Below are 10,738 nucleotides of genomic sequence, written 5' to 3'. Positions count from 1 at the left end.
AACTCTCACGTTCCCGACGCCAGCTGTAATGTCACTTCGCGGCTCGCGTAAAAGGAATGGGTTCCGCCGTGCCCGTTGCGTCTTGGGAAATGTAGTCCCCAGTGAACACGCCGGTCCAAAAAAGGAGGGGCGGGGAGCAAAATCCATCGTAGCCTCGGAACAAAAGAAGAATCGGTTCTGACCGCCTCGCGACGTTTGTGCGCGACTTCAGCAGCTCGGGTCGGGCCCGTTGCATGCTGGGATCGGCAGTCCGCGAGAGGAACTACGTCGACACAAGATGACGGGGACTCACGTTGTACGTTCAGGTGGGGTCCGCGCCGCGCCGGAGCCTTCGCGTTCCACGATGACAGGCTCGCCACGCTGCGGGGGTCCGTAGGCATGCGCGTCAGGCTTTCGGACTAAGAGCACAAACTGAAGCCTTACGATTTCTGGCGGGTCTGCGCTCTCGCCGCGGCTCGGGCTGCTCACGGACCGGTCTCCTCGTCCCCCTCCTCCCCACCCCGAAAGCTAAGGTAGGCCCTGGGGCGCGGAGGACGTGGGTCCGGGCCGAGACAGCTGAGGCACGCCTGCGCTGTCCCGCCGGCGAGGGAAGGAGGGAAGTTCGCCTTCCGTGCTGCAGCCGCGTAGTCTGGGCGGCTGGTGCCGGATGGGCTCCAGACCCAAGGTTTGTCTGGAAGGGAACCGCTGTGCGGGGTGGACGGGGGGCGGGGGGCAGTGCAGGGCTTCAGATACCGGCGGAGCCTCTTTGAATGGGGTCTGGTGGTCCCAGTGGGGACATGGGCTTTGAGGTAATGATGCGAGACCGGGAGCGTGGCCAGAGGGCTGTTAATGGGAGAGGGGCGTGGGTCGCATGAAAGTACTGGAGGTCTGATGGGCGTGCTATCGGGAATCGATGGGGGCTGATAGGAGTGTTTTAGTCAACATGTGCATGGGGGCCAGCGGTGTGTTCATTGATGAATGAAGGGGTGGTAGAGTGGGCAGCTAGAAAGAAGGTAGTGGGAGGCGGATGGGGGCGTGATCCCTGGGGGACTGCTGAGGTATGATATTAAGTTAATGAAGAGCGGTGGGACAGTAGTAATCCAAAGAATAATGGTGAAGCTATGGAGGGAATAATTGAAGCCAGTGGGAGTCATGATCAAGGAAAAGTGAATGAGAGGTAGGTGTGTTGTAGTCAAAGGGTTTTGGGGAGTCATGGCATGATAATTGAGGAATTAACGGGAACAGTGAGCAAAGAGAGGATAATAGTAAGCTGCTGGGGTGTGATCATCAAGTGATTATTGAGGGGGCAAGGTGGGCGAACTGATGTGTGATCATCAGGGATTAACATGTGTGGTAATGAAGGGGTTACAGGGGGCTAACGGTGAGATCAATGAGGGATCAGTTGGAGGGCTGGGTTAATGGGAGCTGATAAATCATAGTAATTGAGAGCTTAATGGGGAACTAATAGGCCATGATCCTCTACGCATTAATGGAGGTTGGTAAGGATGTAGCAATAAAGGAGTTAGTGGGGGACTAATCATTTATTAATGGGGAATGGGGTGGGGAGAGATTAAGGGGGTGAGGAGTACCATGAGGTAGTATTAGGATACTGGGGGTGAGAGCAAGGCTGATAGGGGTGTATGAATTTAGGGGCCGTGAAGACAGCTGGGGAGATGGTCAGTGAGATCTTAATGGGGGTGAGGTGGGCGAGTGTCACGGGGCTTGATGTGTGGAGTATGGGTGGGCAGCAGTGGGAGGCCCACAGGGTCGGCAATGGGTCATCTATAAGTGTTGGGTTTGGGGATCTGTGGGGGTGAGTGGCGGAGTCTGTGGAGTGAGCAGGGCGGGTTCTGTGGGGTGAGCAATGAAGCCTTAGTGCTCAGTGATGGAGTCCCTCCGGCCTTGTGAGGTCAGTGGGGTCAGGGACTGGGCTCCACTTTCCCCATCTGCTGAGTGAGCTGTCCTGGGGGTCCTGGGGCGGTTTGTGTGGTTCTCACTGCCCTGCAGACATAGATGGTAGCCCACTCCCCCAGTTACTGATACAGGGCAGCATCAGCTTACTGTTGGCAGGTCCCTGGGCAGACAGCGTGTGAGATGGGACGGACATCAAAGGACAAGCGGGATGTCTACTACCGCCTGGCCAAGGAGAATGGCTGGCGTGCCCGCAGTGCCTTCAAGCTGCTACAACTTGACGAGGAATTCCACCTCTTCCAAGGTCCCCACCTGGCGGGCGAGTCACCGGGGGATGGGGTGGGCAAAGGGAATAGACAAGTGGGCCATGTCGGCAGAGCTTCCTGTGGTAGGTGGGCTGACTTGGAGGGTCTGCGGGGCAGGGATGGGGCAGGAAGAGGGGCAGGTGACTTGGAAGGAGTTGGGCACAGAGAGATGTGGGTGCTCCCCCAGGGGAGAGGGGTGACCTTTGCAGGGCTCAGGGTTGGAGAGGTGGGTGCAACTGACCACTGCATGTCCCTGTGTGTGCTCAGGTGTGACACGGGCAGTTGACCTGTGCGCAGCCCCGGGCAGCTGGAGCCAGGTGCTGAGCCAGAAAATTGGGTGAGTGTGGGCTCCCAGATGGGGCAGCTGGGAGGGCAGGCCAGGTCAGGGATGAGTCAGGAGTGACAACTGGGCTGACGTGGGCCATGTTGTCCACAGGGGCCAGGGTTCCGGCCATGTGGTGGCCGTGGACCTTCAGGCTATGGCTCCATTACCAGGTGTGTTACAGATCCAAGGGGACATCACCCAGGTAAGAACGTGGCTGGGGGTGTTGGGGTGTATCCCGGGTGAGAGCCCCTCCAAACCTGGCAGCTACGGAGAGTGGAAGAGAAAGACAGAGAGAGTGTAACAGTGGAGAAACAGAACCAGCCGGTCATCATTTCAGCCAGCCAGAAATGATGGGACTGGGTCCCCAGAGATGGAACCCGGTGTTAGACCAGTGAAGCCTGAGGGTTTGGCTGCCCCAGGGTTGCTGGCTAGGGCCCTGGGCAGGCGGGGTTAGAGGGCTGCGGACGGGGGCCCGGGACCACTCGTCTTCCCTCTCTTCTGTAGCTGTCCACTGCCAAGGAGATCATCCAGCACTTTGAGGGCCGCCCAGCGGACCTAGTGGTGTGCGACGGGGCTCCTGACGGTAAGCAGCAGGGGTCGGGAGGCCCGGCGGGAGCCCTGTGGGCATCCTTCTCTGTGGCTCCCACATCTGCTGGCTTCTCTCTTTCTTTCTTCTTTTTTTTTTTTTAAGAGAGGTGGGGGCAGAGGGAAAGGGAGAATCTTAAGCAGGCTCCATGCCTAGCACGTGGCGCGGGGCTCGATCTCATGACCCTGAAGTCATGACCTGAGCCGAAATCAAGAGTCAGACACTGAACCGACTGAGCCACCCAGGCGCCCCCTGTTGGCTTCTTTCACCACTTCAGCTACTCCCTGCCTCCCCTGTGCTCTCAGCTGTCCCTCACCTCTCCCACATCTAGCAGTTTCTCCCTGCCCCTGCTTCCTGATCTCTGCCTCTGTCCCCTCCATCTCCGTACCCTGCCACTTCGGTCTGGCTGCTCTCTACCTTTCCCTTTGCTCACCTCTCATCTGCAACTCTCTCTTTCTGTGGTGCTGCTCATTCCTGTTTTCCAGTCAGCCGTTCACTCGGTGCACATTTATCGAGCACCTGTTGTGTGTCGGGTACTGTTCTACAAGTGGGGAAAACATTTGTGAATAAAATTCTACTAATCTGACCTCACAGACCTGACGTTCTAGTGGGAGCAGAGGGAAAAGAAACAAATGATGGAGTCACATAGCATGCGAAGAGATGATAGGTACCATGAGGAAAATCAGTGGAAAGGAGAAGGAGACAGGGAGTACCTGTTGGCATTTTAAGTAAAGTGGATGGGAAGGCCCCCGTGACCTTAGCACAAAGACTTAAAAGAGGTGAGGGAGTAGGCCAGGGGCATATCTGGAGAACGAACAGTGCAGGCAAAGGGACCAGCCAGTGCAAAGGCCCTGAGGTGGGAGGGTGTTTGGCATGTGTGAGGAACCGTGAGGATATCAGCGTGGTTGGATCAGAGTGAGCGAGGGGAGAGTGGTAGGACGGGAGGTCAGAGAGGTGGCGGGATGCGGGGGGCAGATCCTTGTGTGGGTCCTTGTGGGGGCCACAGTGAGCACTGTGGCTTTTTCCCTGAGATGAGAGCTCAGAGAAAACCATGAGAGGGTTGTGAGCAGAGGAGGGCCATGCTGACTCCACTTGTGACCAGACCCCTCTGGCTGCTGTGAGCTGTGTGAGGGGCGAGGGCGGGAGGAGGAGGCCACGGCGTAGCCCAGGCGAGCGATGACCGGGGTGGCGGTGGCGGAGATGAGGCGAGAGGACTGATCCAGGAGCTCTTGTGCAAGTACAGCCAACAGGACTTGCTAATGCTTGAACGTGGTTGTGAGAAGGGAATGGAGGGCGTCAACGGTACAAAGGTTTCTGGCTGGAACAACTGGAAGGATCAGATGGCATGGGGAAGATGGTGTAAGGAGAGAGGTTTGAACAGGAAGGTCAGGAGTCTGGTCTTGGACGTGTCAGAGTCTGATCTGTGAGTCAGGCGCTCAGAGGAGCAGTTTGGGTTGGAGGTAAGAAATGATAACAATGATACTTGTGTATAAGGTTGTTTTGAAAATTAAAATGAGTGCCTGAGGGCTAGGAGCCCAGAACATGCATCCAGTTGGCAGATAGTAATTTGCACGCAGAACCTTAGTAGTAAGAGAGCCTGGAAAATGTTTGTAGCATCCCGACCTGTCTGGGACAAGGAGCTAGCCAGAACCGGATGGCCCCCCCTAATGCTGTTCCTCTTGCCGCAGTAACTGGCCTCCATGATGTTGATGAGTATATGCAGGCCCAGCTCCTCCTAGCCGTGAGTAACCTTGGCTGCCCCTGCCTCAGTTTGGACCCCTCGTGCCTGTCTCCACCTCCGCCTTAGCCGTTTGTCCTGCCCACAGGCTCTCAACATTGCTACACACGTGTTGAAGCCAGGAGGCTGCTTTGTAGCCAAGGTAAGCCTTGGAGAACCTGGCAAGGGCTAAAGCGGGGTCCTCCAGGGCCACCCTCGTGCCTTCATCTCTGTTCCCTTGCCCTGCAGATCTTCCGAGGCCGGGATGTGACCCTGATCTATAGCCAGCTGCGCGTCTTCTTCTCCAGCGTGCTGTGTGCCAAGCCCAGAAGCAGCCGGAACTCCAGCATAGGTCAGGGGGCTGGGGGGCCAGGCAGGCGGGTGCCGGTCTCAGGCGTGCGTCCGCTGCGGGGTGCGGCTAGCGGTCGCCCCTCACTCCACCTTCCACCCACAGAGGCCTTCGCTGTCTGTCAGGGTTATGACCCCCCTGAAGGCTTCCTTCCGGACCTGACCAAACCCCTGCTGGACCACTCTTACGGTGAGAGCCAGAGCCCTGGGCCCCTCCTGGGGCAGGGGGTGGGGGAGGACTCTGCCCCCTTCTGGAATTTATGTCTCGGGAGGGCCCTCGGCCCCACCCCTTGGTGGAAACTTACCCTTTATGGAACTTCTGTCCCAAGATGATCCTTAGCCCCACCCTCGGATGGGAATTCCACCCCTGTATGGATGTTTTGTCCCAGGAGGATCTTCATCCCAGTCCTCTAATGGTTACTCTCGGATCCTGAGTCCTGCCCCAGGGGAGATTCCACCCACCTAAGATTCTAGCCTAGGAAGACTCAGTCACGCCCTCAGGTGGATACTCCACCCCGGTGCAGGAGTTTTGCCCCGAGAGTCTTTAGCCTGGTCCCTAACGGGAAAAGGCACAGAGTCTGCTCTTAAGGTGAGCACACTTGAGTGAGACAGGGTTCAGGCAGCATATGGTAGAATCGCAAGTGAACATAAGGTGCCATGTGAGAAAAGCAGGGGAGGGGGATGTTCTAGAACAGGTGATCATGGAGGCCCTCCCTGAGGAGGTGATCTGAACCAAATGAAGGATTTCCGGTGGAGGAGCTGGTAGGTACATGGGGAGGACTCCATACCCTTGCTGTAGAAGGAGTCCCAACTGGTCCCAGGCACCCCAGCCCTGTCCTGTCTTACTTCTCCCTGCTTGTCAGATCCAGATTTCAACCAATTGGATGGTCCCACTCGCATCATTGTGCCATTTGTGACCTGTGGGGACCTAAGCTCCTATGATTCGGACCGCAGTTACCCACTGGACGTGAGTGTCCAACCAACAGTGGGCAGATGGGGGGGCACCGTCCTAGGTTCCCAGGTCCTCACTGTCCCCCCCCCCATGTGTCCCTGCAGCTAGAGGGCGGCTCAGAGTACAAGTATACTCCACCCACGCAGCCCCCCATCTCGCCACCGTACCAGGAGGCCTGCACGTTGAAGAAGAAAGGGCGGCTGGCCAAGGAGATCCGTCCCCAGGACTGCCCCATCAGCACAGCGGACACGTTGTCGCAGCCCCTGGCTGCTTCCCAGCGCCACACCCTGCTGGCCTCTGAGGTCTGGAAACGTGTGGCCCAGGGCCCTCAGTACCCTTTCTCAGAGCCCACATGACCCCCTCTCAGTGTACCCCTTTCTGCCCCCAAATCACAAGGTCTCTGGGGCCAAAACACTCCTCTCTGCCTCCCAGTAGCTGTAAGAATCAATGGGTAAGACCAAGTGTAATGAATGGAAAACCTTAGGCAAGTATCTGAGTCATTTTTCTTTTTCTTGGGTAGGTGGAAGACAATGAAATGAATTGTTCACCTTAATACATTCAGGTAAATTTCCCTTTTTATCTAACAGTTTGAGTAAAGGGCACCTTTAAGAAAAAGAAAAATTTCACCTTTGAAATTTTTTTTTATTATTATTAAAATGTTTTATTTATTCATGAGAGTCAGAGAGAGAGAGAGAGAGAGAGAGAGAGGCAGAGGGAGAAGCAGGCTCCCCGCCTAGCAGGGAGCCCGATGCGGGACCCGATCCCAGGACCCCGGGATCATGACCTGAGCCGAAGGCAGACGCTCAACCATCTGAGCCACCCAGGCGCCCTCACCTTTGAAATTTTTACATTAACTGAGAAGACTTCAGTCAGCCAGCCATTACTAAGTACATGATGTCGTGTGTCAGGGCCTGCTTTAAGCGTTGTGCGCATTGAGGCGCTCAGTAAACGTTTATTAAGCATGTGCTGTGGGCTGGGCATTGTTCTGGGTCGGGAGAGAGAGCAAACAAAACAGGCAAATATCCTGGCCCTTTCTAGATTGAGAAAGAGGTAATAAACAAACAGCTTATGAATGCAGGAGTTCCTACACACAGCATACCCACAGATACACTACGTATACATAGATGTATACATAGACATTGATAGCTTGCATTTCACTATAGATAGCTTGAATCAACATATTGTATATACATATACAGGTGTGTGTGTATGTAAAGGTAATAAGGGATATAAACATTTTTTTTTAATAAAGTAGGGTAAAGAGAATCAGGAATTCCAGGGGTGGCAGTTTGCAGTTTTTAAAAAGGTTGTCAACGAAGGGCTCACTGAGGTAATGTTTGAGCAGACACCTGAAGGAGACAAGGGAGAGCATGTGTGTGTTCATCTAGGGGAAGAGCATTCCACGGAGAGGGAGGGAATAGCAAATACAAAGGCCCTGAGGCAGAACCATGCGTGGTGTGTGAGGGAGCTGTGAGGGGCCAGTTTGCCTGCAGCAGAGTGAGCCAAACCTCTCTGTGCTGGAGGACTTTTCATCCTCAGGAAGTCACGTCAGAGAAAGTCCCTTTCTGACAATGGCTTAGCAGGGTTTTAGACCAAGTCTTCCATTAAAAAAAGAAGTAAAGGGGCGCCTGGGTGGCTCAGTTGGTTAAGCGACTGCCTTTGGCTCAGGTCATGATCCTGGAGTCCCTGGATCGAGTCCCGCATCGGGCTCCCTGCTCAGCGGGGAGTCTGCTTCTCCCTCTGACCCTCCACCCTCTCATGTGCTCTCTCTCTCAGTCTCTCTCTCTCGAATAAATAAATAAAATCTTTAAAAAAAAAAAAAAGAAGGGCGCCTGGGTGGCTCAGATGGTTAAGCATCTGCCTTCGGCTCAGGTCATGATCTCGGGGTCCTGGGATCGAGTCCCGCATCAGGCTTCCTACTCCTTGGGAGCCTGCTTCTCCCTCTGCCTCTCTCTCTCTCTCTCTCTCTCTCTGTCTCTCATGAATAAATAAATAAAATCTTTAAAAAAAATAAAAATAAAAAAAAGAAGAAGTAAAAAAAGGTACCTTTTAAAAAATGAAATGGCGAATCACGGTGGGCAAAGATTATTTACAGACCCTAGATATAGTATCCTTGATATTGAAAAGCTCCTATAAATCAGTAGGGAAAAGAAAATAGGAGATTGGCTAACAAGCACATGAAAATCTGCTTCTCAGGGAAATGCAACATCTAACACTAAGATGACTGGCACTACCAAGTGTCCGGAAGGGTGTGCAACAGTAGGAACCCCCTCTACACTGATGGCCACTGTGGGAAATGGGTAGGCGTTGTATAGGGCTGCAGGCGAGCCAGTGCTGCTCCGAAGAAATAAGTACTAGAATTCCTCGCCGGCACTGTTGGTACCCCCAGACTAGACAGAGCCCAAACATCCATAACTGCAGAATGGATCGTTAAATCCTGGCATACTCTCAGTGGAGAGTTACACAGCAATGAGAATGAACATCCTACAGTTATTAAAAAATAACACCTTCTTGTCACTCCTTAAAGTGAACATACATAAAACATACATAGATGTTGTGTATTTTTCTGTATGTTACGGTTCACAATAGAAGTAGGGGGGAAAAGTCACAAAAATGTTAGTACCAGGGCGCCTGGGTGGCTCAGTTGGTGAAGCGTCTGCCTTCGGCTCAGGTCAGAATCCCAGGGTCCTGGGATCGAGCCCCACATCGGGCTCCCTGCTTGGCGGGAAGCCTGCTTCTCCCTCTAGGGGCGCCTGGGTGGCTCAGTCGTTAAGCGTCTGCCTTCGGCTCAGGTCAGGATCCCAGGGTCCTGGGATCGAACCCCACATCGGGCTCCCTGCTCGGCGGGGAGTCTGCTTCTCCCTCAGCCTGCCGCTCCCCCTGCGTGTGCTCTCTCAGTCTCTATGAAATAAATAAAAAAAAAAAATCTTTTAAAAAAAATGTCAGTACCTGAGTGAACAATGATTACAGTAGAAGGAAGTGGGGAAATGTATTTTTTTTTAAAGATTTTATTTATTTATTTATTTATTTATTTTTTATTCATGAGAGACAGAGAGAGAGACAGGGGCAGAGGGAGAAGCAGGCTCCCCGCGGAGCAGGGAGCCCGATGCCAGACTCGATTCCAGGACCCTGGGATCATGACCTGAGCCGAAGGCAGACGCTTAACCGACTGAGCCACCCAGGCGTCCCGGGAAATGTATTTTTAAAACTTTCTTTGTCCTTGACTTTAGGTAGCTGGCAGTCTGATACATCTCGGAAGCTGTTTGCTGTCGGGAAAACGAGAACCTGCGTTGATAAACTGGTTTTCAAATATCTCATCAGCGGGTCCTGAACATCCACGCCCCGAGTGGGAACCTGCAACAACCACCAGGAACACAGCAAGGAAAGCAACATCACACAATGCCTGTCTACACCGCAGAGGAGATTCTTGAGCGAGGTCTTGCCTCCTCTCTCAAGCTTTCCAAAGGTGTCCTGATTATGTCTGGGGTTTACCCCCAAAACAGGGGATCTTAACCTGGATAGAAATCAGGGGTATCTGTGAACCTGATGGAGGAAAATATTACATCTTTATTTTCACTAATAGAAATGAAATTTCACTCATAGGACCGAAATTGAGCTTTACCCCCCAATACGAATGCTGGCAACAAATCACGATAGTAAAAGCAGTAGCTGTTAGCCAAATCTGTTACTTTGTATGTTCCAGTATGGGTTTGCAGGCATCTTGAAATGCTGTTCGCATTTATCACTACTTTGAATTATGGAAGATCTTATGATTTGATGTACGAATAAAAAAGTCCATATATTACTGTATCCCAGTGTTTCATTTTAATATATATAGTAATATTTGTTCTCATTAACATAAGATACACCATTTCATATAAATTTTAAAGTATACAACCTAATTCGATATATAGCTATTGCAGAATGATTACAATAAGTTCAGTTAACACGCATCAGCTCAGTTACAAATTTTTTCTTGTGATAGGACCTTTTAAGATCTACTTTCTTTTTTTTTTTAAGATTTTATCCATTTGAGAGAGAGCAAGAGTGTGGAGGTGGGGAGGGGCAGAGGGAGAGGCAGACTCCCCGCTGAGCAGGGAGCCTGATGCGGGGCTCGATCCCAGGACCCTGGGACCGTGACCTGAGCCGAAGGCAGATGTTTAACCAACTGAACCACCCAGGTGCCCCAAGATTTACTCTCCTAAGACCTTTCAAATATACAATATTGATAATCATAGTCACTATGCAGTACATTACAGCCCTGAACTTATTTATAACTTGAAGTTTGTACCTTTTTTTAAATTAAATAGTTATTCACCTAGAGAGAGAGAGAGAGAGAGCACGAGCAGGGGGAGTGACAGAGGGAGAAGCAGGCTCCCCGCTGAGCAGGGAGCCCGATGCAGGGCTCGATCCCAGGACCCTGGGATCATGACCCGAGCCAAAGGCAGACGCTTAACGACTGAGCCACCCAGGCGCCCCTCCTGTGTATCTTTAGAAACACATTTTTCGTCTACACCTCAGTTCAGTGATCTCAGGACCACCCACATTCCAGTTGGTGACCCTAGTTGTTTCTGTACCTGACCGTGTGAACCTAGAAGTGTCCATATTGAGTCTA

General features: G+C 52.6%; 1 protein-coding gene across 7 annotated transcripts; it reads left to right on the top strand.

Moving 5' to 3' along the window:
- Positions 1–240: 240 nt before the first annotated feature.
- FTSJ1 (FtsJ RNA 2'-O-methyltransferase 1) lies at positions 241–9,927 on the top strand. 7 transcript variants are annotated; one of them, XM_021679063.1, is made up of 13 exons: positions 241–512; positions 2,036–2,209; positions 2,463–2,532; positions 2,632–2,722; positions 3,025–3,103; positions 4,795–4,847; positions 4,933–4,986; positions 5,073–5,175; positions 5,278–5,361; positions 6,041–6,138; positions 6,228–6,425; positions 6,644–6,685; positions 9,354–9,927. In XM_021679063.1, exons 2-12 carry the CDS (start codon positions 2,074–2,076, stop codon positions 6,674–6,676), a joined length of 999 nt encoding a protein of 332 aa, XP_021534738.1. In that variant the 5' UTR covers positions 241–512; positions 2,036–2,073; the 3' UTR covers positions 6,677–6,685; positions 9,354–9,927. The 7 variants fall into 7 exon arrangements, with proteins under 7 accessions (XP_021534738.1, XP_021534734.1, XP_021534754.1 ...); XM_021679059.1 differs by having other exon boundaries at positions 242–512; positions 2,050–2,209; positions 6,035–6,138; XM_021679079.1 differs by having other exon boundaries at positions 242–512; positions 2,036–2,194.
- Positions 9,928–10,738: the final 811 nt, after the last annotated feature.

This window comes from Neomonachus schauinslandi, chromosome X (genome assembly GCF_002201575.2).
Source record: "Neomonachus schauinslandi chromosome X, ASM220157v2, whole genome shotgun sequence".
Classification (NCBI taxonomy): Eukaryota; Metazoa; Chordata; class Mammalia; order Carnivora; family Phocidae; genus Neomonachus; species Neomonachus schauinslandi.
This window is presented reverse-complemented; position numbering and strand designations above follow the sequence as displayed.